This window comes from Sparus aurata, chromosome 6 (genome assembly GCF_900880675.1).
Source record: "Sparus aurata chromosome 6, fSpaAur1.1, whole genome shotgun sequence".
Lineage (NCBI taxonomy): Eukaryota > Metazoa > Chordata > Actinopteri > Spariformes > Sparidae > Sparus > Sparus aurata.
This window is the reverse complement of record NC_044192.1, coordinates 22,042,482-22,070,289: the sequence shown is the minus strand read 5'-3', so window position 1 is coordinate 22,070,289 and position 27,808 is coordinate 22,042,482. Positions and strand designations below refer to the sequence as shown.

Genomic DNA, 27,808 nt, shown 5'->3' with positions numbered 1-27,808 from the left:
AAAATGACCCTTGTGTTTTCAGTCAGACATCATCTGATCTAATGTAACAGTCAGAACAGTAACCTAAACACAGAGTGATATTTTGAAGTATTTTGATAAAATGAACTGAATGAATTTGCACTGCAAATGTTAAAATTGATAACTGATTGATAATTAACCATTTGCGCATTAAGCACAAGGAGGAAACAACAGAGACAGATAACTTGCAATTTCCCATCACCTCATTTGCTTACAGTATTTGCATGCACCATTGTGATGACACCAGGAAAGACCAGATCAACCAGTTCAACATGAAAATGGTTAGATATATGTTGCAAATAAACTTAGTGGAGGAATAAGGTCTCTCCGTGAGTTGATGGTGTTTGTTGAGTTGGGGTACAGGCTAGGAAACACACCAACTGCAAGAGTGGAGAGGATTTCTGAAGAAAGCTCAATCTAATTGAGGGCTGACTTAAAAGGTGTAGACAAAGTAGTCAATACTACTCAAAGTGGTGTTTAAGATGTGCTGATAACCCTACTGCTTATTTTTTTCTAATGTGTGCACTATAATAACATAATGTGAGTACTCGAATATAAAAATTACAGAGAAAGCCCATCCTTATTATTTATTATCGTGGGCCAGTTGATGATGATCTCGAAGCTGTTCCTCAAGGGCTGTTTCTCTCCATTATTATTTTGGTTTCCAGCTGAAGAAGAGGAACATATTCAAATTATGTTATAGGGAACTACTCTCAAGGAATTCAAATACCAGCCTCCTATGTTGTTTCCTTCAGTGCTGTAGTTTCTTGACCGATGTGATTCCCGTTAGTTGACAGAATGATGATGAACCACACCAACCAAACAGAGGACGACCTCTTCTCCTGCTACAGTCGTTCAGTCGTTGGCTACCGCTACTTTGCTGTGCTGTGGGGATGTGCTGTGACCATCATAGGTACGGTGGGGAACCTGATGACCATTCTAGCCTTCGCCATAGATCCTCATCTGAGGACACGCTTCAATGTGCTCATCGTCAACCTGGCTCTAGCTGATCTCCTGTACTGCACCATACTGCAGCCCATCTCAGTTGACTCCTATCTACACCTCAGATGGCGCACTGGTCAGCTGGGATGCAGAATCTTCGGCCTGCTCGTCTTTGTCTCCAACTCTGTCTCCATTATCACCCTCTGCCTGATTGCTGGCGGCAGATATCTCATGGTGGCAAAGAGGGCTGTGTTTGACTGTGTCTTCTCTGACCTTGGTCTTTCTTTACTCATCATCTCAGCATGGACACTAGGCCTGGTCATCCTTGGCCCACTATGGCATGGTTACGTGTTTGTGTCAAAGTTGTGCATGTGCTCCATCCACCGAAAAACGTACCATCCCTATCCCACCATCCTGCTCTTGTGCTACTTTTTTTTCGGTCTGGGATGTGTTGGTACATTCTACTTCCTCATCTACAGACGTGTCCGGATGACATCACTAGCTCTACTCCGCTATAGGTTCAGCCGTCGATCCTCCAGGAAGAAACCAGCTTCTTCAACAAAAGACACCAATGACAGTGGAGTGGCGAGCAGTATGGCCAACACATGTAGCTTTGAGATGAGCCACCAGGCAAAACTATCCCTAACTATAGATGAGATCAATAGCGAAAAGACGTCCCAGTCTACTCACAGCTCTGCCACAGCCGGATCAGCAACCAAGTCTCCCCCTGATATCGTCCCTACATCCTCTTCACCCACACCTGCTCCCATAAATGCAGCCTCCTCGTCCCACTGCACAGCCTCAGGAGATGATATGGAAATGAAGCATGTGACACGCATGTGTTTAGCTGTTTTTCTGTGTTTTGTGTGCTGCTTCGTCCCCTTCCTGTTGATCAACATAGCCGACAAACATAACCATGCCCCGAGGGTTCTGCACATGTTCTGCCTAAACCTCACCTGGCTCAACAGCTGTATCAACCCTGTGCTCTATGCGGTCATGAACAGACAGTATCGACAGGCCTACCATGTGCTGCTCACCAGGGCTGTAGGTCGTCTCCTTGAGCACCTGACCTCCAAGAATTGAAAGACACAGCTCACCAAAAAAAACCCAACATATTTTTCCTTTTACCTGTAGGACAGGTCCTCAGTCTAGATTGTTTTGGTGTGAGATGATGATTTTGGAGATGTTGGCCTCCTCTCCAACACAATGAAAAGAAAATCAAACAGCATGGTCTCTTTCCAGAAACCATGAGCGGGTAACTCAAAATAATCTACGGACCATGTAGTGAGTAGTTTCATGTAGTAATTTTCTGAGTAATTTTTATCATTTTATCATCAACCATGCCTCTGTCTTGACAACCACTTTGTAACTATTCACTTGATGTGATTGAGCAAGAGTGAATGCACACCAGCCCCCTGGCTGTATTTTGCTCTTGTATATCCTAGGCGGGGTACCAATGTTAGCTAGCTAGGTTCTCCTGCATGCTTTCCTTTGTGCAGTAATATAGTTGCCAGGTGGAATTCCGCAGAAAGAAAATAATTAATACATCATACTGCACAACAACAAGGTCTGTAGATTAAATTGTGTAACTGGGTCATGATATCAGGAAAGAGGAATTGGTAATAAGTTTTTGAAATGTATACTTTGAGACTTTGAGCACCACTAGTAAAGTGTAATCTAGTTCCATTATTTTTGAGAGGCGGCAGATATCTCCCAAACTCTGCAACTCACACCAAAACAATCTAGATGGATAAATAGCACTAGAGGTGAGAAGAAAAAATATTTTGGACTTTTTTAGGTGAACTGTCATATTAAAGCTGTGTATCTGTTTAAATAGAATCCCATATGACCTTATAATGAAATAATGTTATCCAACTTCCATTCAGCCATTGGCAACTGTTTCTTTTTTCATCTCAGTCAGAGGTGTCAAACATATGGCCCATGGGCCAGAACAAGCACACCAGCAGGACCAAGTTATTAACTGCAATTTTACAATAATAGTAATCGCTATTTCAAATTCTTCCACTGGGGGTCGCACACAACACTGTGAAGCAAGCAAACTGTTCATGCTGGAACTGCAAGTCAAACATATCTGGAGCTGGGGCTTGTCAGAATGTACTTGTACTTTTTTGCACTAAAACTAGGAAAAGGAACATGTTTAAGTAAAGTAGGTGAAGAGGTGTAACTGCACAGTAACATGGCCCCAATAACAACCAGGATTATACTTTTCTTTTTATTCCTCCAGTATACCTGAAATGTTCTATAACACATCTGGAGGCTCTAAAGAGAGTCTCTTTATCACTTACTATATGACAATCATCAGGCTTTTGCTTCCATGTGAAGAGGAAATGATACATTTGTTTCTATCGAGTATCCCCCAATCTGCAACACATGACTCTGAAAACCCTTTGTCTCTGTTTTCATGTTTTTAATGTTAATTTCTGTAATGGTTAATTATATAGGAAAAGCATGTGTGAACAAAAAATGCTTAACAGGTTAGAGATAGAAGCTGCATACACTTTAGCTCTCTGCTTGTGACCTAATGGGAGGAAATCACTAACAACTTCAGTAGTTCTGCATTTGCTGACAGTTTCAAACATTTACTCCTGTGACAGACACAAGGAAAGTATAACTATTTGTCTAGCTGTATGATTATAGTTGAGGACAACAAACAAATGTTTCTATCAGAGTGAGGTCTCTGTTAAAAAGGAAGTGGTGATTTAGACCATCTGTGACTTCCTTTTCTCCTGTGGTACTGGTCACATTTGAACTAAGGTGGGGAGGACTGGGTTTCTGATTAACTTTAACTCTCTGTGAGCACATTAAAGAAGCTAACCTATATTCTGATGCTTATTGTTACAATTAGAAAAATTATGTAATGTTTTTACCTTTAAACAACACCTTCAATAATCATTTTGATAGTACAGTGTCTTGTAATAGAAGAAGCCACACACAGTGGTTACTTTTTTAATATCTTTAACGTCAGTCTCTTTCAGACTCCACACTGACTGAATGATGTTCCTGCGCTGCTTGACAGAGACAGATGTAAAGATATGAACAAGCCAACAGCCTTAACTTCGTCACACATTGTGGCATCGTGCCTGAAAAGGAGAATAAATGAGGTTGTTCACCCAGTTGTTGTGCTCACATCAGACAAGATGGTGCTGCTGGTAGAGGCTTTACATACTCATAACTAATGTGAGTCAATTGACCGGGAATTGAATGCTGATTGTACACATTTACAGTGAAGACAAAAGCCAGATGTTGGCAGGTTCTAGTGGGTTGTTTGGCCAGTTTAAAAGGGTTTTAAAGATACAAGTTTTCAATACTAACATTGTAATGTAATGAGATATGACAACAATAAATCAGAAATGTAACTGGTTGAACAAGTAGTTCAGTAATGTGAAATCACTATGTGTTTGTATATACAGTACAGTCTAGTAATTAGCAGCTTAAGAACATACTAGTTATACTAAGTGTATCTGCATTTATACAGGTTAGGGCACAGAGAAAACAAGCATTAAGACATGAAAATGAAAGGATCTGTAGAAACGACTAAGAGAAAGAGGATGTCCTTAAAATGACACTTTAACAGGAAGACTGACTGGCAGCAGATGAGATCGCTGTATACCCTTCAACAACTACTGGAGGAAGTCATCAACTTAAAGGTGAGAAATTTAACACTGCAAATGTATGTTTGTGATTACAGTAAAGTGATGAATGCTGAATGCTGTTTATCATTGCTTGTGTCTTGAAATGTTTGACAGCTAAAACAAGCAATTTAAAAACATCACCCTGGTGTATTAGTTTATTTGATGGGCAGTTTAGTTATTTAATTAGATTGAAGAAAGACAACAGATCAGGCTTCAGTCTTTCACTACAGTGATTTTGAACAGATAGGCATGACAACTAAGTGCTCTATTTGCACATCAGGACTGATTAAAAACATCACTTTTTCTTTATTTGTGAAGAAAAACATGCACACAAACACACATACAATCACAGTCGAGCGAGAACTCACAAGGGCAGGGAGAGAGGATCTGAAATGAGAGGAAAGGTAAATACTGCAAAATAGAGGCTATAGAGCGAGACATGATACACGTACACACACACATATATATTCACACATACATATATATGAGATATACATACATATGTATACATATATGCTGTGTGTATATTTAATGAATATAAATGTAAACTGACTCTGTTCTATATTAAAAGTATTCAATTAAATGACCAGATAATATTCAACTTCTTTAGTCAGACATTACTTGAGATCACAGCTGGTATCAGTAGCAATACTGTGTAAAATGAGTTTTGAAACTGTTTCAAACATTCAGTATTGATATTTTTCAATATTTTTGACAACGCTACTACTGACAGAAATAAAAAGCTAATCCCTATTATTTAACATCTTTATTGGACAAGTGGGTATTATTGATAAATTATTGACAAAGCTGTTCCTCCAGGACCACTTTTCTCCATTATGATGTTGGTTTCCTGATTAAGACGAGAGATATAATATAATTCTATGAAATTATGACTCAAATATCAGCCTCTCATGTTGTTTCCTTCAGTGTGGTTTATTGTACTATTTTTTTTCCTATTCATTAGTTGACAGAATGATGATGAACCACACCAACCTAACAGAGGACGACCTCTTCTCCTGCTACAGTCCTTCAGTCGTTGGCTACCGCTACTTTGCTGTGCTGTGGGGATGTGCTGTGACCATCATAGGTACGGTGGGGAACCTGATGACCATTCTAGCCTTCGCCATAGATCCTCATCTGAGGACACGCTTCAATGTGCTCATCGTCAACCTGGCTCTAGCTGATCTCCTGTACTGCACCATACTGCAGCCCATCTTAGTTGACTCCTATCTACACCTCAGATGGCGCATTGGTCAGCTGTGGTGCAGAATCGTCGGCCTGCTCGTCTTCCTCTCAAACTCTGTCTCCATTATCACCCTCTGTCTAATAGCAGGAGGCAGATATCTCATGATTGCAAAGAGGGCTGTCTTTGATCGTGTCTTCTCTGACCGTTGTCTTTCTTTACTCATCATCTCAGCATGGACACTAGGCCTGGTCAGCCTTGGCCCACTATGGCCTGGTTACATGTTTGTGCCAAAGGTGTGCTTATGTAGTATCGACCGGCAGACGTTCCATCCCTACCCCACCATCCTGCTCTTTTTCTACTTTTTTGTTGGTCTCGGATGTGTTGGTACATTCTACCTCCTCATCTACAGACATGTCCAAATTACATCACAAGCTCTACTCCGCTATAGGTTCAGCCGTCGATCCTCCAGGAAGAAACCAGCTTCTTCAGCACAAGACATCAATGCCAGTGGAGTGGAGAGCAGTGTGACCAACACATCTAGCTGTGAGATGAGCCACCAGGCACAACTAGCCAAAAATACAGTTGAGATCAATTGTGAAAAGTCTTTGCAGTCTTCTTACAGTTATGCCACGGCCGAATCGGCAAACAAGTCTCCTCCTGATATCGTCACTACACCACCTTCACCCACACCTGCTCCCACAAATGCAGCCTCCTCGTCCCACTGCACAGCCTCAGGAGATGATAAGGAAATGAAGCACGTGACGCGCATGTGTTTAGCTGTTTTCATGGGTTTTGTGTGCTGCTTTGTCCCCTTCCTGATAATCAACATAGCCGACAAACATGACCATGCCCCACGGGTTTTGTACATGATCTGTAGAAACCTCACCTGGCTCAACAGCTGTATCAACCCTGTGCTCTATGCGGTCATGAACAGACAGTTTCGACAGGCCTACCATGTGCTGCTCACCAGGGCTGCTGCACCGTTCACCTGCCTGTGGAACTTAAAGAGACAATTCAGCTAAAATCAAAAGCTTATTTACTTATTTTTCTATTATTGAGTTGCAGATTTTTGAGGTTATGAGCTGTCAAGATGTCACTTTTCTCTAAAAGTAGGTACAGTAGCACTTTGCTGGTGGTACTCAACGCACCTCAGAAGTTGCAGACCTTGTTGTGGGCAGTTTTATGTAGAAACTATGTTCTTTCTGGATCACAGTGCAGAGGGAAATTTGGATCTATTATTGGATGAAAAGTTAGCTAACGGAACAGCTCAGCTGAGGAGGGACATTATTAATGTTTACATTTGCCCTTTCACAAGCACACAAGTTGAGTGTGGTAGAAAATAATAGTTCAGTAGGTACAGTAGCACTTTGCTTGTGGTAGTCAAAGCACCAGATAGTAGAAAAAAACAGTTCCTACATGAAACTGCTTACAACAAGGTCTTTAAAATATGCTTAATGACCAGGGCCCGTATTCACAAAGAATCTTAAGGCTAAAAGTAGCTCCTAACAGGCGAATTTAGGAGCAACACCTAAAAATAATGGGCGTGTCAGTCGTAACTTTAGGACTCCTAATTTTTTAAAATAAGAGTTGTTCACAAAACATTTTAAGCCTAAAAGTAGCACCTAAGTCTGTGAGACCTTAGAAGTAGTCCAGAGGACTCCTAACTCGCTAAGACCTGGTCACAGCTGAATGTTAGACGCTAAATGACAGGGAATTATTACAACGATGTCGGATGGACCGCGAAGGGACTGAAGTTGTGGTGGAGTTGGTGAGGGACGCAATAACGTTCCCAACCAACCGAAACAATCCAATAACGCCAGAGTTAAAATGTTTGGCATGACACCGGTATTTGGCTACAGGGAAAATGCAGCTCTTCGCACGGGACTAATATTACCTGGGGACCTCAAGTGATTTAGAAATTATCCCACCACGTCCGTGTTTCGTGCGGCGCATTCGCACAGGATAAGCAAAGTCTGTGTTTTAACTCTAATTTACTGACATTATCCCCCGGGTCGATCGAACCGGAGCCCTTGCTGCAGCAGCACAACGGTTAGATATAGATATTTTTAATATAATAACTGGTGAGCCTGTTGAAAGACAGAAAAATGTTCCTTACCGCATACTGCCATGCATGTAATCCATCTAATCATCTTTCGAAATTTCGCTCTTCTGATGAGCCTCCTGAATTTGCACCCAAAATGCTGTCAAAACTTTTATTTATAATTCCCAACACAGCCTCCATAATTCTTGACTGGGAAAAAGGCAGAAAAAAGGTGGAAAACACAAAGAACCTTAAGAAAAACAAAAAACGACCCCAAATCACATAGATGCCGATTCCCACGGGACTAATATTATCACATGACCTCTGTGTTTGGTGAAATATGATAGGTAATATGATAGGTTTGCGGTGGAATTTTTACTTTACAAATTATGGACATAGCAGATTCGCACGGGACTAAGATCACAGACGACCTCCGCAATTATTACAAATTACTGGAGGTCCCCAGGTTATACTAGTCCCGTGCGAATAGGGCTTTTGTCAATTGGAAAAAGTGAGAGGGAGAGTGGAAAAAGTTGCATTCCATCTATACACAAATTGTTTTTGACGAATGTTACAATACACTGGACATTGTTGCGAAATGGCCCGGATCAACACACGAGTCCCGAATTTTAATGGAGAGTGGTTTGACTCAGCTTTTCGAGCAAATGCCGCTTTTATTGGCAATTCACGTTTTCCATTGCAATCTTCTAATTTGTAATTTTTGTCCGAAGCGTTTTTGTTGGGGGGGGGAGAGACTTAATTCTCATCATAAACACATTTCTTCATCCAATATCTTTTGATAGGCTTTGTCATGGGCTTGTAGGCAACTTCCTTATTTTCACTTCATGCATTGCATAGCCTAAATGACTTTTCAATGGGCTGCCCTGTCACTCAACAACCAATCACCGTTGTCACCGCTTCTAAGTGCGTCCTTATAAAATGACGCCATCCATAGCAACAGAGAGTTACTTCTAGTTTAGGAGTTCACTGTTTTCATAACTAAAAGTAGGTCTCAGCGGCTTTGTGAATTACTTTTAAGAAACGACTCCTACATAAAAACTTTTAGTCCGATTTAGGAGTACTCCTAACGTTAAGATAAAAGTCTTTGTGAATACGGGCCCAGGTCTGATTTCTGAAGAGACATTGCTGTTGAGTCAAATGTTTTTTTTAATTTCTTTTTTATCTAGTTCTGTTACATTTGAGAGGAGACAGACATCTCTACGTCTGATATCTCCTAAATTCTGCAAATCATACCAAAACAATTTAGATGGATAAACAGCTCAACAGGTACATGAAAATATTTAAATGGTCTTTTTATTCAGAGTCCCTAGACAATATATTGATGAAATAATGTAGTCCAACTTGGTCCAAGTTCAGGAGAGTGAGAGTAAGAGAAAGCAAATAAGCTTCTCTACTGCTCTCTGTGCAAAGTGGTAGGCACATAACAAAAAACTTCAACACACCTTTGTCAGAGTGCACAGAGTCTCTTGCACACACTACAGTCAAAAAAGCTAGACAAACAACAGCATTAAGCATTTGGCACTCTTAGAAGGAACTTCACACACCCTGAGGCATTAGGAAAAGGCCCATTAGAAGAAATTCTGCACGCTGCAATTTAAATTTAAATTTGAAAACTAAAGCAGCTGCGTTAGGGCCACTTAGTGGTAAGGTTGAAAAGTGCATGGTTTGTCTAGGTGTAGATGAAGGTTAAATGTGGAGTCCCAAAAGGGATGGAATTGGGCAAAAACATTATTTATGTGTAAATGAATGAGATCTGTGTTGTATCCGACATACTGCAGTTTCTTTTGTTTGCAGATCGAACAGTTATGTTTTGTTCAGGGCAGGATTTAAAGACAATTACAGGCAGTAAAGTCTGTAAAATGGTCAAACATAAGAGGTGGCTTGATGAACATAAATCATCACTGAACTGGAATAAAATGCTATTGTTTTTGGTAATCGCAAGGACTACATTTAAATTCAAATCAAAGTCATAGCACAACTGACACAAACTGTAGCAAAACAAAACACCTTTGTGCTAATTGCACTAAGAAGAAAATGTCTACAAATGCATGAGTTGTTGTTTTGTTGTTGTTATATGACATCATTAAACTGAGTTCATGGTTATAAGAAATGTTGATGGTTGATTTTTTTTTTTTAAGTTTCAAACAAGTATGAGTAATGGTTAAAATATTTCAAATCACTACATGCTTAGGTGAACAATACAGTATAGTAATAAGTAATTAAAGCTGGGTTGTTCCAACAAGGATCCATTTAATCTAAGTTTAGTTCCAATCAGAGTTTAGTAAAAATAGGTTTCAAATGAAAAAATCCTTATAATTAAGCAGAGCTCAAAAATTCATCTCTGCTTAGTTAAGAAAAGTTTGTCTATATAAACCAAAGTTAAACAGAGTTGAATCAATGTGGAGATGCTATTAAAATTAAAAACAATTATGTGTAAAAAAAAAAAAAAAAAAAAAAAAAAAGAAAGAAATGAGCCTGCTGTGGAGTCAGTAAGAAGGTTTTCAAAAATACCTGTATATATGTGGACTAGGCCTTACAAGGCTATCACTGGGAGAAATGCGAGAATGCTTGCTACAAAAGGCGAAGACAAACTGGCAGAGAGGACACAGAGCACGCAGACAAGGAAGCTGAGGATAATGAGACGCAGGTAAAACACATCAAGAAAGGGGGGAAAATCACAACAGAGGGAAACACACAAGGGCAGGAAGGGATCTGAAACAAGAGGAGAGTGAGACACCAAAATGAAATAAGAAACAGAACAAGAAAAACAAAAGCATGACTTTAGGGTAGATGAAACATGACAGAGACACATGCTCTTTAGTTAAAGGCACACACTGAAGCAGGTAGCAGTGTTCTAATAGAGATATAAACCCCAGCTGGGCTGATGAACCAAGTCAAACTGTGTCAAGCCAAGGTAGCACATGTGAAAAAGCCCAATTAGTTAACCAGCTGCATCTCTTTCACTGCCCTGTTTGACAATTGATCTAGTCATCCTGTTCAGTTCAGTAACTAATTGAGATGGTAACTTGATAAAAAGAGAAAACAGCAGAGGAAAAATCGCAATGTCTCATCATCTTATTTGCTTGCAGTGTTTGCAATGCACCATTGTCATCTGGACAGACCAGATCAACCAGTTCAACATGAACATGGTTAGCAGATATGTGTTGCCAATAAACTAAGTGGAAGAAGAAGACTTCCGCAAGCTGATGGTATTTGTTCAGCTGGGGTACAGGCTTGCAGACACACCAACTACAACAGTGGAGAGGATTTCTGTGGAATGCTCAATCAAATTGAGGGCTGACTTAAAAAGTGTAGACAAAGTAGCCAATACTACTGAAAGTGGTATTTAAGATGTGCGGATAACCCTAACTGCTTCACACAGTTTAGTTTGCCTCAGTTTTAGGGCCAAAGCGGGTCTCCACCTGCGAGGTCCCTATTGTATTTGGGGTGACGACTTTATTGTCCCAAATGATCGCATTTTTCACTGCCTGAACATACCCCAAACTTGGAATATACGTCACACCTGGCAAAACATTTTATAATCTATTGTCATTGGGAATTTCCACCACTAACACCACTGGCGTTATAATCAAGGAAAGTGCGTTTTGGCTTATAACTTCCATATACTTTATCGCACATTCAAAAACTTTATATCCACGCGTTCTCTGAATTGTGCTGAATCTCATTATATAGGCCCATTTCCACCTCCCCTTTTTTTTCGCTAATTGGTGAAATGTCGCAAAACTACTTTTTCGAAATCCTCCAACACAATTTTATCCATTTGCACTAAATTTTGCACACACCATCTGTGGACAGTCCTGACAAAAAGTTATTAAAAGAATTTTGATATTACAAACAATACTCAACTTATTAAATAACAACTTCCTGCAGATTTCGTAACAAACAGGAAGTGTTGCCTATCTCCACATTGGTGTGTCTGAATGACATGAAACTCCGGTAACTACTTCCACATGAGCCCCTAAGGCTCTGTACAAAATGTTGGCCAATGACCACTAGGTGGCACTCTTTGAATTAAAGTATTTTATATCTCCACATCGGTACGTCAGATTAACACGAAACTTGGCACAGTTATTGCCAAAGCCCTCCTGAGTGTAGCTGACGAAAGGCGTTACCATCAGACTCTATAGCACCCCCTGGAATATTACAAATCCAAGCCCTTCCTCCTACATGCACATACATGAACGACATTCGGTATGCTTATATATCATGGCCAGACGCACAAAAAACATTGGGGGTACCAAACTGTCACTCCAACAGGAAGTCAGCCATTTTGATTCAAAATTCCCATTTCACCCCCATTGTCATACATTTCCATGCCTCGTTCTTTAACAAACTCGTCCTACAGATTGAACACCACAGACTTCCAGTTCACTCAGTATCATCCTCAAACCTTGAAAATGAAAACTTATCAAAACGTTTCGCCTACTTGAGACATGGTGGGTGTCATGGTGCCATCCATTTACATGCTTCGCCATAAAGACTTAACTCCTTATAACTTCCAAATACAGTTTCCACTGTCCACCAAATTCATCACACATGCATACGATGTCACCCTGAATACCTCCATGTATCAATACTGTATCATATCCATAGCACCACCTTTGACACAAGAATTCAGACAAATATCATCCTATTTACATGACATTTATAGGTTTTTTTTTCTCCATATCATACACTACAAGATCACATGCAACTAAAAGGTGAGCGCACCCTCCCACAGTGCTGCCGCCCGACGCGCATGGACTGCGAATCAGTAATCAAAACCTAACTGACCACAAATTAGTGGGAGGGATTTTTCACCTGTAGTCCATTTTGTATTTGTGTAGATTGCAGGGACTTGCATCTTTGTTTTCAGCTTGTCACGGCTCCCTCCGTCATTTTTCTGTAGTGTGTGTTTTTTGTTCATGCAGAGTGAGTGCTCCTGTCCTCTCCGAAGATCGCGTGGCTCCCGCACCCCATTGGCTCAGCATTCCTGGCGTGGCAGTGAGGGATTGGCAAATACAGAAAGCAGGGTCTACAAAAGCCGGTGATGTCAGACGACTGTGTGGATCATTATTGTGAAAGCATCTACCTAGCTGAGAACCTGGGAAATTGTACTGTGAAAAATAAGTGTGCGACTAAGTTAGAGTGTGTTTGTTAGTCTGAGTGTTTGTGAGTGTGCGTGTGCTCTGGGTAAAACCAGAGCAAGTGTGTTTGTGCTTAGGGAAGAAGTAGGGATGAGCTGCCATTTTCTTTACTTCTGTTTTCTCCTGTTTTTTATTAGGTTAGGTAGTTAGGAACAGCACCTGTCTTTTTGTTTCTTTTTCCTTTCTGTAGGGATAAAGTAGATTTCGGGCTCCAGAGGTTAAATTGGTTTTGTTTGTTGTTTTAGGCCAGGGCTCACCTTGAAGCCACGCTTCATCACTTGTACATATCGCACCTATCACTGTACATAACTGCACCTGTATAATTATTGTGATGAATTATATTTTCTCTTAACTTAAACTGTGATTGGGTGTTGGTTATTTATGTTAGGCTCGGTCCCCTAGACCGATCAAACAAGCTGAAGAAGAGGAACATATTAAAATTGTGTTATAGGGAACTATTCTCAGGGACCTCAAATACCAGCCTCCTATGTTGTTTTCTTTCAGTGTTGTAATTTGTTGAGCAACGGGATTCCTGTTTGTTGACAGAATGATGATGAACCACACCAACCAAACAGAGGCTGACCTCTTCTCCTGCTACAATCCTTCAGTCGTTGGCTACCGCTACTTTGCTGTGCTGTGTGGATGTGCTGTGACCATCACAGGTACGGTGGGGAACCTGATGACCATTCTTGCCTTCACCATAGATTCTCATCTGAGGACGCGCTTCAATGTGCTCATCGTCAACCTGGCTCTAGCTGATCTCCTGTACTGCACCATACTGCAGCCCATCTCAGTTGATTCTCATCTACACCTCAGATGGCGCACTGGTCAGCTGTGGTGTAAAATCTTCGGCCTGCTTCTCCTCCTCTCAAACTCTGTCTCTATTATCACCCTCTGCCTGATAGCTGGCAGCAGATATCTCATGGTTGCAAAGAGAGCTGTGTTTGACCGTGTCTTCTCTGACCATGGTCTTTCTTTACTCATCATCTCAGCATGGACACTAGGCCTGGCCAGCTTTGGCCCACTATGGCATGGTTACGTGTTTGTGCCGAAGTTGTGTATATGCACCATCACCCGGACGACGTACCATCCCTACACCATCATCCTGCTCTTGTTCTACTTTTTTATTGGTCTAGGATGTGTTGGTACATTCTACTTCCTCATATACAGACGTGTCCGGATTGCATCACAAGCCTTACTTCGCTATAGGTTCAGCCGTCGATCCTCCAGGAAGAAACCAGCTTCTTCAGCACAAGACACCAATGACAGTGGAGTGGAGAGCAGTGTAGCCAACACATGTAGCTGTGAGATCAGTAGCCAGGCAGAACTAGCCAAAAATACAGTTGAGATCACTAATGAAAAGTCCTCTCAGTCTAATCACAACCCTGCCACGGCCGAATCAGCATCCAACTCTCCACATGATATAGTCACTACATCCTCTTCACCCACACCTGCTCCAACAAATGCAGCCTCCTCGTCCCGCTGCACAGCCTCAGAAGATGACAAGGAAATGAAGCATGTGACACGCATGTGTGTAGCTGTTTTCCTGGGTTTTCTGTTCTGCTTTGTCCCCTTCCTGTTAATCAACATAGCCGATGAACATAACCGTGCCCCGCAGGTTTTGTACATGATCTTTAGAAACCTCACCTGGCTCAACAGCTGTATCAACCCTGTACTCTATGCGGTCATGAACAGACAGTTTCGACAGGCCTACCATGTGCTGCTCACCAGGGCTGTAGCACCGTTCACCTGCCTGTGGACCTGGTGGTCGTCTCTTTGAGCACCTGACCTCTGGAATTGAAAGAGATATATATGTAACACATTTTCCTCTTACCTGTAGTACGAGTCTGTACATCAAATTTGAGCACCACAAGCTAGTTCTTGTCCTATCTAGATATCAGATATCAGATATCAAACATCTGCAACTCACATTGAAACAACCTAGATGGATGAATAGCACTACAGGTAAGCAGAAAAAAAATATTTGTGTGTTTTTTACAAATGAGCCATTGTCAACTCTTTCTTTGTTCGTCTGGGTGATTAATTTAAAGGGTAGAGATTAGTAAGGATGGAGCAAAAGAAGAAGGAGCTTGACAGCATCAAATGATTAATGATGTAAGGTGTCAAGTTATAAAACCTGTTGTCTCTGTTTTCATTTTTTTAATGTTAATTTCTGTAATGGTTCATTACATAAGCAAAGCATCAGCGCGGACTAACACAAACAGTTTCAGTTAGTTCTGCATTTGCTGACATTTTCACACAATTACTCCTGTGTGACAGACACAGGAAGTGTATGTGGAATAGCAAAAGGTTCAATTGTCATATTGTGTTTTAAAGCATTTAGTCACATGTGCTCATCACTAATTCATTATCATGGTTGCAGTGAAGAAGTTATTGCCACTGGAGTTAGGTTTATTTTTTGTTCTGGGCAGGATTTAAAGACAGTCACAGGTAGTATAGTACAGTGTTGGGCACGTTACTTTAAAAAAGTAATTAGTTATAGTTACTAGTTACTTCTCCCAAAAAGTAACTGAGTTAGTAACGGAATTACTCCACTATAAAAGTAAGACCGGCACCTGCTCCCCCCGATATTTTGCCAATGAGTGCTCTGAAGGAGTCTGAGTCAACTGTTGATAACGGGAGCAAGTTCTCAACAACCCACCTGTCTATCATTGCATTCAGTTCAGTCTGTGTCACAAGTTGTTGTGAAGCTGTTAGCGGAGCTCACGTTAGCCACACCTGGCCTGCTATCATCATCAACAGGGTCAGCAATGGAGTTTTTGGCCAGTGTTAGTTTTGTAGAAGTGTGTGCCACTGAGAGATGCTTCATTAGATCAGAGTTGCTTACAACGGATGTGGACAAAGGAGATTAAAGTAGTGTCTGTACTTCCACTTTGAAAACGTTAACTTTCCCTCCGGACTCGCCATTGCTGCAGTTCACCTCTGCTAGTTTGTGTGTGTGAGGCTGCTGTGTGCGTGTGTGGCTTGTGTGTAAACTGAACATTGCTACTGATTGGCTTAAGAACTTTCACTCAACGTTAGAGAGCCAATCATCATCACTTATGCGGTTGTCTCGCCCCTCCCTCCTCCCTCACCGGAGGAAAAAAAAACAGCTTTGCAGCTCCTGTGGCTGAGAGCCGAGTCGGATGACAACAGCTTCAATGATCAGCTTCAGTTTGTAACGCGCCACATTTAATAGTCGGTAACGGTAACGGTAACGGCATTGTAACAATGGAAATAGTAATTAGTTAGATTACCCGTTACTGAAAAAAGTAACTCTGTTAGTAACGCCGTTTATTCTAACGCCGCTATTCCCAACACTGGTATAGTATGTGAAATGGTCAAACTTAAGAGGTAGTTTGATGAACATAAATCGTCTTTGAATTGGAATAAAACAAAATTGAGGGAGTCATGCAATGCATTTTCGAGGTGAAGTCTGAACTAGTGATTCCACCATTAAGTCACCAGAACACAGAAGAGTCGTGACTTCACTGACTGACCTTTGAGTGCTCTAAGCGATTAGGATACAAGACGACCAGCTGATGTAATGGAGTGAAGTGCTCGCGTTGTGGCGTGTGGTCTGACCAGTGTTTGGAGGTAGATGGGTCCAGTTCCGTTGATGGCAGAGATGGGGACTCGAGTCTGCGACTCGGACTCGAGTTGCACTTAACTCGCACACACAGAGACTTCAAGACTTTACTTGGACTCATGCTCAAAAGACTTCAGACTCGACTCGGACTCATGTTTTGGGACTCGTGAACTGTCATTATGTTTTCTTTTTTAGGCGTATTAATATTGAGAAAACTCTGAAACGTCTGACGAGCTTAATGTGTTCCTTCCTTTTTTTCATGATAACCATGGTAACCATATTACGCATCGGGTGCACGCCTTGCAGCTTCACACACTAGTACCTAGGATGACGTATATGGCGACAGGCGGCTGTACCATTTGTGATTATATTTGCTTGTAAAAACTTCAAACAGGACGGCACCAACAAAAGGAGCGTTGACTTCAAAGTCTGCAGTACCCGAATCAAGGATGCTGGATCCTGCACATCAAATATTATCAGGCATCTGAAAACTCACCCAGACAGGTCAGTCACATTAGCGCATATGGACGGCTAGCTCAGCATCAGCTATGTAACGCATGCTACTAGCTTTGTAACTGAATATTTTAATAGATGAGTGAATTTTGCACTCAATGCACTTGTTTGCATTGAGTGGCGTTGACATGACGTAAAAAAAAAAAAAGGTCGGGTAACGTTAATCATCTATGTTCCGCTGTCACCATCTACTGGCTAACGTTAACCGTAGAGAAATACATAGTTATACTGTCAGCTTACAGGCAGGTTACAGGTTAATTGTTGACCACGTAATGTCAATGTTACAGGTTTACCAGGTTACCATTACACTGCATTTGAGCGAGAGGATAGAGGAATATGTCATTAGAGACCCAGTGTAATTAAACAATACGGTTGCAGAGTGCAAACTTTTAACTTTTTTGTCCACTTACAAGATTACTTTATTTGTCACATACAGAAGTCACAGGGCAACATGCAGTGAAATGTCTCCTGGTTACTCCTAAACTGGCCTTATGAATAGAATAAATAAGATAAATATGAATAAAATCAAACTAATATGATGTAAATAATGAAATTAAATATAATCTAAATTATTTATTCAGAAATTCAAATATGTGCAAGGCTGTGTGTATGTGTATGTCAGGCTGAGTTCTGGTGGTCAGGGGAGTGGTCAATTTGAGTTCTGGTTCAGGAGTCTATTGGCCTAAGGAAAAAGCAATATTTTTCTGTTACTCTGAGTTAGTCTATATCTTTTTTTAGCAACCCTCTCTATAATCAGAAATAAAAGATTGATATATAGCCTGTGTCATTAGTTTAGATCCAGTTCTTCTCTCAGAAACATGTGGTTTCAGATGTGTTTTGCTACACATAAAAATGTTAGCTATATCATCCAGATCTTATTACTATGATTCACAGCCTAATTTTTCCATGTTGTTCATCTACAGGTTTTCTGAATTCAACAGAGCGCAAAAAGTGGACAGTGGCAGTGCAGAGGGACAGAGCAGCCTTGACTCTTTCTTAACAAAACCAGGTGTGCAGATATACAGCCAGGGCAATCCCAGGCTGTATATCTATATTTCTTAGATATAGCTGTGCAGTATTCTTAGTAGACCGGATGAGACTTGACTTGAACTCGTGACCAAAGACTTCAGACTTGACTTGGACTCGCAAAAAAATACTTGCGAACATCTCTGGTTGATGGCCCTTGAAGGCCAGTACCTTTGTCTTGAATCAGATGCGGTCCGCAACAGGAAGCCAGTGGAGGTCACTGAGGAGAGGGGTCACATGGGAGACTATGGGTGGATGAAAACATGGCGCGCAGCAGCATAGTGCAACAATTTAGTTGCAGAGGCTGGAAGTCCAGCCAAGAGTGAGTTCCAGTTGTCCAATTGGGGGATGACCAGCACTTGGACCAGGAGATGCGTTGTGTCCTTTGAGAGTAAATACTCGATCCTTCGGCTGTTGTAGCAAGCGAATCTGCAAGTTCTGGCCACAGCAGTGAGGTTTAGGGTGCAGGATAGTCTGTTGTCGAGGATTTTACAGAGGTTCATCGCAGTCTTTCCCCAGGATGAAGACAAGTTCAGTTTTATGAAAGTTGAGCATGAGGTGGCGCACAGTTGTCCAAGCCAAGATGTCTGCCCAGACATTTCAAGATATGCGTTACAACTAGGGTGTCGGAGGAGGGGGAAAACAGAGGAACAGTTGGTTGTCGTCTGCATAACAGTGGTTGGAGAATGAATGAATGAATGAATGAATGAATGCTTTATTTCAAACATGTGAATAGTATATTACACTTGAAGCACTAGAAGATAAAACCCTTTGTATGTTTGAAAAGGAGTAGGAAGAAGCATTAGCTTATTAATTCCTACCCCTTCTCCATTTAGTACCTAGTACCATAGGTTATCTTACTTCCTGTGTTCTTTTTTTTTTTCTTTTTCCCTTTCTGTTTTTTTTTCTTTTTTTTATACTCTCAACAAAAACAAACAATCACCAACAAACAACAACACCATAACTGCTTGTGTCAAAATAAATAACATAAATGACAAGTTTGGCAAAATGTGAGAACCCTAGTGTTTGTCATACCCCTCTTCTTCCCTGTATCTTGTAAATACCATTTGTTTGTACCGCTGTTTAAATTTGCTCATGGTTGGACATTGTCTGAGCTCCTCCGCTAGTCTGTTCCACAGTTTCACTCCACATATTGAAATGCAAAAGGTTTTTAAAGTTGAGCGTGCATACAGATGTTTTAGATTCAGTTCCCCCCTCAGATTATATCCCCCTTCTCTCGGAAAAAAAACATGCTTGAATATTTACTAGTAGTATGTTGTTTGTTGCCCTGTACATGATTTGTGCTGTTTGGAAGTGTACCAGATCAGTGAGTTTCAGTATTTTTGATTTTGAGAATAAGGGGTTCGTGTGTTCTCTGTAACCAGTGTCATGAATTATCCTGATTGCTCTTTTTTGCAGAATCGACAGTGGTTGATTTACAAGTATTGCCCCAAATCTCTGCACAGTAACTCAAATACTGTAATATCAGTGAATTGTAAAGAATGTGGAGTCATTTGTGGTCCAGAAAGTGTTTTGGCTTACTTAGTACTGAGATGCTCCGTGACAGTTTGCTTTGAACATGCTTTATGTGAGGTTTCCATGTTATTTTTTCATCCATAATTACACCCAGAAATTTATTTTCATGTACCCTTGCAATGTCAACACCATGTATCTGTATTATTGCTTGAGTGTTCATTTTACAGTTCCCAAATAACATGAATTTGGTTTTGTTTAAATTTAAAGATCATTTGTTTCTATCAAACCACCTCTTTAATTTACACATTTCTTCAGTGATACACCCCAGAAGCTCCTGGAAATTCTTCCCTGAGCAAAACATGTTTGTGTCGTCTGCAAATAGCACCAATTTCAATATATTAGAGACGTTACATATATCATTTATATAAAGAATAAACAGTTTGGGACCCAGCACTGACCCCTGGGGGACGCCACAGGCAATGCCCAAGCACGATGAGCTATAGTCTCCCAACTTCACAAATTGACTCCTGCCCTTTAAATAACTCTCAACCCAGTGCAAAACTATCCCCCTGATCCCGTACCATTCCAGTTTATTGATTAATATGTCATGATTGATTGTGTCAAAGGCTTTCTTAAGAACAATGAATATTCCAATTGCATATTGTTTATTTTCTATAGCATTAGTGATTACTTCTATTGATTCCATTAATGCCATGTTCAACTGTTTGGTCTGAATCCGTACTGACTGTCAGTGAGTAATTTATGTTTGACTATGAATTTGTCTAATCAATTATTGAATACTTTTTCTAGAATTTTTGAAAATTGTGGTAGTAATGAGACGGGTCTGTTATTTGTGAATTGGCGTCTATCTCCAGATTTATACAGCGGTACAACTTTAGCTATTTTCATTTTGCTTGGAAATTTGCCAGTTTGGAATGATAAATTACAGATGAAAGTTAGCGGTTCTGAAATCCCCTCAATGACCTTTTTCACAATTTTCATATCAATGTTGTTGCTATCAGTAGATGTTTTATCTTTACATTTATTTACAATATCAATTATTTCCTTCTCTTCCACTGCTGTGAGGAACATTGAGTTAGTGTTTCTATCTATAAGATTATCATTCCAATCCTGTGATGATGAGGGATCAGGAATTTTTTCAGAGAGGTTTGGTCCAACACTCACAAAGAACTGGTTAAAGCTATTCACTATATCATCCATGTTTTCCTTTCTGATATCATTATCTATGAAATACTGAGGGTAGCATTGTCTAAGGCCATTTTTGATAATGCTGTTTAGTATATCCCATAATCCTTTAATATTTCTTTTATTTTTATTTAGTATCTCATGATAGTAGTCCTTTTTACTTTTCCTTATAATACTGATTAATTTATTTTTTATATTTTTTGTATTTATTTTCAGCCTCTTTAGTTCTTTCTTTTATAAATTCTCTATAGAGTGTTTTTTTCTTTTTACAGGCATTCTGTAACCCCTTAGTGATCAATGGTCGATCTGAGTATTTATGTTTCCTACTATATTGTTTGATAGGACAGTTTTTATTATATAATGATGTAAATATGCTTAAAAATGTGTTGTATGCCTTATTAATATCACTTTCCTTATACACAGCATCCCACTTTTGTGCACATAGGTCATTTCTCAGTGCCTCCATAGTTTCATCTGTCCTCAGCCGTCTATATGTTGTCTTTTCATCTGTTTGATTTCCTTTAAATTCACCATTGTAAACTGTGAAGACTGGCAAGTGGTCACTGATGTCAATGATCAGTAATCCGCTGACAGTGTTGTCTTCAATATCATTGGTGAAGATGTTGTCGATTAATGTGGAACAGTGAGGTGTGATTCTGCTAGGTCTGGTGATTTTTGGATAAAGGCTCATGCTGTACATTGTATTCGTCTGTTACTTTGTGCTTGTTTGGATTCAAAGGATCAATATTGAGGTCGCCACAGATGAAAATGACTTTTTGATTAACCTTTGAAAAAGATGCCTCCATCCAGTTATTAAATGATTCTATGCTAGAACCTGGTGCCCTATATATACAGCTGATTATTACATTTTTGTTTTTTTCTCTACAGATTTCAATTGTTATACATTCAAACAGACTGTCCACAGCAGTTGACATATTTCCCACTACCCTATAGTTCAAGTCTTTGTCCACATATACAGCCACACCTCCTCCGCTTTTGTTCTTTCTGTTGATGTGGTTGAGTTCATATCCAGCTAGCTCGAAATCCATTCCTTTATCAGCTTTAATCCATGTTTCTGATATGGCAATAATCTTGAATGGTTTTGTAAATTTACTCAGGTAATCCTTAATGTTACTAAAATTTGCGTACATGCTTCTGCTGTTGAAATGGATTATGGAAAGTTTGTTATCCATTTTAATGGTCTGATTGTACTGTTCGCCCGTATAGTAACAGCAATGGTCTGTATATTGAAAAGTTTTCAGTTCCATATTGTCAAGATCAAAAGTCCTTTGAGTTGTGTCGTCAAGGTTCCCAGATGAAGGTGTATGAGATATTTCCGAGATATTTCCGAATCTATATGATGTGATTGCAGAGCCCATGATCTAGTGCAGTGGTTCCCAACCTTTTTTCCTTGAAGCCCCCCTTGCCTGTGTCAAAGACAACCCAGGCCCCCCCGACCCCAACCCGCATACACTGAAAGAATAAAGTGATTAATTACAAACTTTTATTTGCAAAAATAAACAACAGTTATTCTCCTTGTTTTACAATGTATACAGATACATTTCTTCCTTTTTTGTGTCATCAGGTGTATCACACACAAACACACACACAGTTTACCTACCTACCTGCCTACCTTATAGGGGTGTTGGTGATAAATAGCTTAATGAATTTAAATGTGGACCAAAGATACATTCAATTTGGATTATAAAGACTTTTGATTATCCAGTTGGGTGTGGTATTGGGATTTTATACATTTAATGTGCACAAATATAATTTTGGTAACCTCACAACCTCAGAGCAGACAAAGTTGTGCGCCCCCCCTGCGATCTCTGGCGCCCCCCTAGGGGGGGCCCGGACCCCAGGTTGGGAACCACTGATCTAGTGTATAGTGAAAACAGAAGGGGTCCAAGTAGTGAGCCTTGAGGGACACCAGTTTCAGAAAGCAGGGTCTGGAAAAGGAGTCATTCCATGTTAACTGAAAGGGGCCATTTGTCAGGTATGACGTGAACCACGTTAGAGCAGAGTCAGCGATTTATGGTTTTTGGTAATCAAAAAAGATGATCAAATCAAAATGGTTATTGTTGGTATATATGCATGTATGAGTGTACGCAGCTACAGTCTTGGAAACCTCATAAAAAAATAAATAAAGAGAAAACTGTGTAAATATGTAGCTGTTTTGAACAAAGCAATGGACAGTTCAGATTTTGTTTCATCCTCATATTTATATATACTAAATCTTTTTTTAGGGAATTGACACTGTAACATCACTTTAAGCACTTCTGTAAGCTTTTGTTAACTCCATTAAAAAGAAAATGTCTCCAAATGTATGAAATGGTATTTAAGTGTGTTGAAACTATAAATGTACATAATGTACGTAAAAGTTGGGGCATTCGAATTGTTAAATCAATACAAACATATATAATGTTTTTACGTTTAAACAACACCTTCAAAAATCATTTTGATGGTACAGTGTATTGTAATAGAAGAAACCACACACAGTGGTTACTTTTTTAATATCTTCAACGTCAGTCTCTTTCAGACATTATAAAAGGGGTTTTATAGATACAAGTTTTCAAGACTAACATTGTAATGTAATGAGATATGAAAACAATAAATTTGAAATTTAATTGGTTGTACAACTAGTTCAGTAATGTGAATTTGAGTACAAAGTGTGCGCAATGTGAGTCATTTTCAAATATTTCAAATCACTATGTGTTTGTATATACAGTACAGTCTATTATTAAGCAACTTAAGAACAGTTATACTTAGTGTGTCTGCATTTATACAGGTTAGTGCATGGAGCAAACAAACATTAAGACATATAAATGAAAGCATCTTTAGAAACAACTAAGAGAAAGAGGATGTCCTTAAGATTACACTGCAACAGGAAGACTGACTGTGAGCAGATGAGATCACTATATACACTTCAACAACGACAGGAGGAAGTCATCAACTTAAGGTGAGAAATTTAACACTGCAAATTATAGGAAAGTAAAGTTGCCATTGCTTGTGTCTTGAACTGTTTGTCAGGTAAAACAAGTATTTTAAAAACATCACCCTGGTGTATATTAGTTTAGACTGAACGATTCAAATGTTATCCTTATTGTGAGCAGACACACACACACACACACACACACACACACACACATACATATATATATATATATATATATATATATATTGTCACAGCTGGCTCAAGGCCATGACAAACAATAGAGATGCACCATTTTAAAGAAATCACAAAATATGTTAATTTAAAGCAATAATAGAGATAAATCAGATAATACAATAACATGAGGTGTGAGAGTCAGTATGATCAGTGGTGTAGGATGTGCATGCATGGTGTATATGGTGTGTGTGGATGTTGTGTGGTGCATGAAAGAAAACCAAAAGAACCAAAGGTTAAGGCTGCCGCTTCATCTGGGGAGACAGGCGTCTGTCTGCAACCCTAATTTTGTAATGATCAGTTATTTGCAATAACTGCTCCTTAGTACAGTTACTCACCAACACCTCTGAAGCAACAAATTCAGACACAGACGCCATAATAAATCAAAACCACCAGACCAAAAAGAATGCACAGCTTTAAAGGGTTAGTTTGTGTTTTTTGAAGTGGGGTCATATAAAGTACATATCTGTAGTCGACAATGTTTCTTTACATCGCTTTCAGACCGCCCTTTCTTTTGGCACTACATTTTCTCTACCGTAGAACCTCCATATCCCTACGCATTTGCACTAATGCGTAGGGATACAGAGGTTAAGTTTCGTTTTTATCGAAAGTAAACCTTTCGTCCAGCAACTGGGCCTCGCACTGTATTTCGTCGCTCGCAGATCACCTGTTGCCCAGTTGCGCTAATGCGTAGGGATACGGAGGTTCTACGGTTGAGAAAATGTAGTGCCAAAAGAAACGGCAGTCTGACGGCGACGTAAAGCGGTGTGAATTTTCTCTATACAACGTACACTTGAACTGTTATAGATTTTTTTTGGGTGAGCCTTGTTTTAGGTGGTTAAATTTCGCTTTTTCTTTGAACCCCGTTCACTGCAGTACAAAGCTGAGGGTCTGGGCTGGAGCTGCTCTCTGCTTCTCCAAACCGAGGCTGCGCTTATCGGTGATTACGATAGGGAACAGATCAACTATAGATATGCACTTTATATGACCCCACTTCAAATTCACGAACTATCCCTTTAACCACCCACAAGACGCACATATGAGGCAAAACTGTCCCCAGGAGTACTCCCCCCGAACTGCCTAACCAAAGCTAAATAAACTCACCCCTAGTCTTCCTGTGGGTCTGTGGCGGGTATTTACACACTAAAACCCATGAGGCTTTGATAGCAACCTAAACAGGCCACCTCACAAAATCCTCTGGACATGCTCCCGAGACTGCTGCCTAACCACGTCGCCACAACTTTAAACAGGAAAAACAATAAACGGACACTGCCCAAAGGAGGAAGTACCCCTAAAGCCCAACGGGGAAACTCGGAAAACAGCGACCGGGGGGGTAACAATTAGTCTCTTCGGATCACGGCAAAAAAAATTATTCAATAAATCCACCTGAAAAAAACTAAATCAACGCAACTACCGAGTTCTCTAATAGCGGTGCATCTCCCAAAATTTAGCAGAAACAAACAAAACAATTCAAGCTCTAAATGCGCACCAAAAGACAGATGGGTAAACAAAACGCAGCAACAAAGACACAGAGGTGCCAAACAAATCTCAGACTCTTCAAACGATCCAATTAATCAAACTTTAACTTAAGATGAGCCACCATTCATCACAGCTGGCTCAAGGCCATGACAAACAATAGAGACGCACCGTTTCAAAGGAATAACAAAATATGTTTATTTAAAGCAATAATAGAGATAAATCAGATAATGCAATAACATGAGGTGTGAGAGTCAGTATGATCAGTGGTGTAGGATGTGCATGCATGGTGAATATGGTGTGTGTGGGATGTTGTGTGGTGCATGAAAGAAAACCAAAAGAACCAAAGGTTAAGGCTGCCACGTCATCTGGGAAGACAGGTGTCTGTCTGCAAGGAAGAGAGAGAAACACAATGAATGAAAACCTGCTTATATGGCCAACCAGATCACCGGCCCAGGTGTCCTCAGTTACCATATTGCCTGGCTGGCCCAACCCCCTGCCAACCAGCAACTCACTCCAGACCCCACTGTCAAATACCAACAGGGGTCACCCCAATATATACATATACACATATATATGTATATATATACACACACATATATTATATATACATAGAAACTTTATGCATACTAAATGAATATCAATGTAAATTCACTTCAATGAAATTACCAGATATTAGTCAACTTCTTTAGTTGGACATTACTTGAGATCACAGCTGGTATCAGTAGCAATACTGTGTAAAATGAGTTTTGAAACTGTTTCAAACATTCAATATTGATATTTTTACTATTTTAATCACACTACTACTGACAGTGGTGTTTAAGATGTGTCAGTGTGTTTGTTTTTTAAGTACTATTAATTTTGAGTGATAAAAAACCAATCCCTATTATTAAATATCTTTATTAGACACATGGGCCAGTTGATGATATTAACAAAGCTGTGGACAATTTTTCTCCATTATGATGTTTGTTTTCAAAAGAAGAAGTGAAATATAATATGATTCTAATTTAACAATTTGCTTCCAAATTATTAGTTGACAGAATGAACCAAACCAACCAAACAGAGGACGACCTCTTCTCCTGCTACAATCCTTCAGTCGTTGGCTACCGCTACTTTGCTGTGCTGTGCGGATGTGCTGTGACCATCATAGGTACGGTGGGGAACCTGATGACCATTCTAGCCTTCGCCATAGATCATCATCTGAGGACACGCTTCAATGTGCTCATCGTCAACCTGGCTCTAGCTGATCTCCTGTACTGCACCATACTGCAGCCCATCTCAGTTGACTCCTATCTACACCTCAGATGGCGCACTGGTCTGGTGTGCTGCAGAATCTTCGGCCTGCTCTTCTACGTCTTAAACTCTGTCTCCATTATCACCCTCTGCCTGATAGCAGGCGGCAGATACTTCATGGTCGCAAAGAGGGCTGTGTTTGACCGTGTCTTCTCTGACCTTGGTCTTTCTTTACTCATCATCTCAGCATGGACACTAGGCCTGGCTAGCCTTGGCCCACTATGGTATGGTTACATGTTTGTGTCAAAGTTGTGCATGTGCTCCATCCACCGGAAGAAGTACCATCCCTACCCCACCATCCTGCTCTTTTTCTACTTTTTTGTTGGTCTCGGATGTGTTGGTACATTCTACCTCCTCATCTACAGACGTGTCCAAATTACATCACAAGCTCTACTCCGCTATAGGTTCAGCCGCCAATCCTCCAGGAAGAAACCAGCTTCTTCAACAAAAGACACCAATGACAGTGGAGTGGAGAGTAGTGTGACCAACACATGTAGCTGTGAGATGAGTAGCCAGGCAGACCTAGCCCCGACTGTGGATGAGATCAATAGTGAAAAGTCCTCTCTGTCTGCCACAGCCAAATCAGCAACCAAGTCTCCTCCTGATATCGTCAATACATCACCTTCACCAACACCTGCTCCCATAAATGCAGCCTCCTCGTCCCACTGCACAGCCTCAGGAGATGATAAGGAAATGAAGCATGTAACGCGCATGTGTTTAGCTGTTTTCCTGTGTTTTGTGTTTTGCTTTGTCCCCTACCTGTTGATCAACATAGCCGACAAACATAACCATGCCCCACGGGTTCTGCACATGTTCTGCCTAAACCTCACCTGGCTCAACAGCTGTATCAACCCTGTTCTCTATGCTATCATGAACAGACAGTTTCGACAGGCCTACCATGTGCTGCTCACCAGGGCTGCAGCACCGTTCACCTGCCTGTGGACCTGGTGGTCGTCTTTTTGAGGACCTGACCTCCACGAATTGAAAAAGACAGCTCACAAAAAATCATAACATATTTTTCCTTTTACATGTAGTAATGGTCCTCAGTCTAGATT

General features: G+C 40.4%; 4 protein-coding genes across 4 annotated transcripts; all 4 read left to right on the top strand.

Moving 5' to 3' along the window:
* Window positions 1-816: 816 nt before the first annotated feature.
* LOC115582910 (G-protein coupled receptor 84-like) lies at window positions 817-2,043 on the top strand. Its single transcript, XM_030419147.1, has one exon. The coding sequence runs from the start codon at window positions 817-819 to the stop codon at window positions 2,041-2,043; it is 1,227 nt and encodes a 408-aa protein (XP_030275007.1).
* A 2,555-nt stretch (window positions 2,044-4,598) lies between these two features.
* Window positions 4,599-7,305, top strand: LOC115583905 (G-protein coupled receptor 84-like). Its single transcript, XM_030421143.1, has 2 exons — window positions 4,599-4,628; window positions 5,578-7,305. The coding sequence occupies exon 2, from the start codon at window positions 5,586-5,588 to the stop codon at window positions 6,819-6,821; it is 1,236 nt and encodes a 411-aa protein (XP_030277003.1). The 5' UTR covers window positions 4,599-4,628; window positions 5,578-5,585; the 3' UTR covers window positions 6,822-7,305.
* Window positions 7,306-13,555: 6,250 nt separating this feature from the next.
* LOC115582909 (G-protein coupled receptor 84-like) lies at window positions 13,556-14,788 on the top strand. The gene has a single exon (XM_030419145.1). It carries the CDS (start codon window positions 13,556-13,558, stop codon window positions 14,786-14,788), a length of 1,233 nt encoding a protein of 410 aa, XP_030275005.1.
* An 8,930-nt stretch (window positions 14,789-23,718) lies between these two features.
* On the top strand, window positions 23,719-27,725 carry LOC115584054 (G-protein coupled receptor 84-like). The gene is made up of 2 exons (XM_030421407.1): window positions 23,719-23,777; window positions 26,494-27,725. The coding sequence occupies exon 2, from the start codon at window positions 26,502-26,504 to the stop codon at window positions 27,714-27,716; it is 1,215 nt and encodes a 404-aa protein (XP_030277267.1). The 5' UTR covers window positions 23,719-23,777; window positions 26,494-26,501; the 3' UTR covers window positions 27,717-27,725.
* Window positions 27,726-27,808: the final 83 nt, after the last annotated feature.

What these genes read in the sequence shown, in the direction of transcription:
- LOC115584054 (XM_030421407.1), top strand. Translation starts at nt 26,502, where the DNA reads ATGAACCAAACCAACCAAACAGAGGACGACCTCTTCTCCTGCTACAAT.
- LOC115582909 (XM_030419145.1), top strand. Translation starts at nt 13,556, where the DNA reads ATGATGATGAACCACACCAACCAAACAGAGGCTGACCTCTTCTCCTGC.
- LOC115583905 (XM_030421143.1), top strand. Translation starts at nt 5,586, where the DNA reads ATGATGATGAACCACACCAACCTAACAGAGGACGACCTCTTCTCCTGC.
- LOC115582910 (XM_030419147.1), top strand. Translation starts at nt 817, where the DNA reads ATGATGATGAACCACACCAACCAAACAGAGGACGACCTCTTCTCCTGC.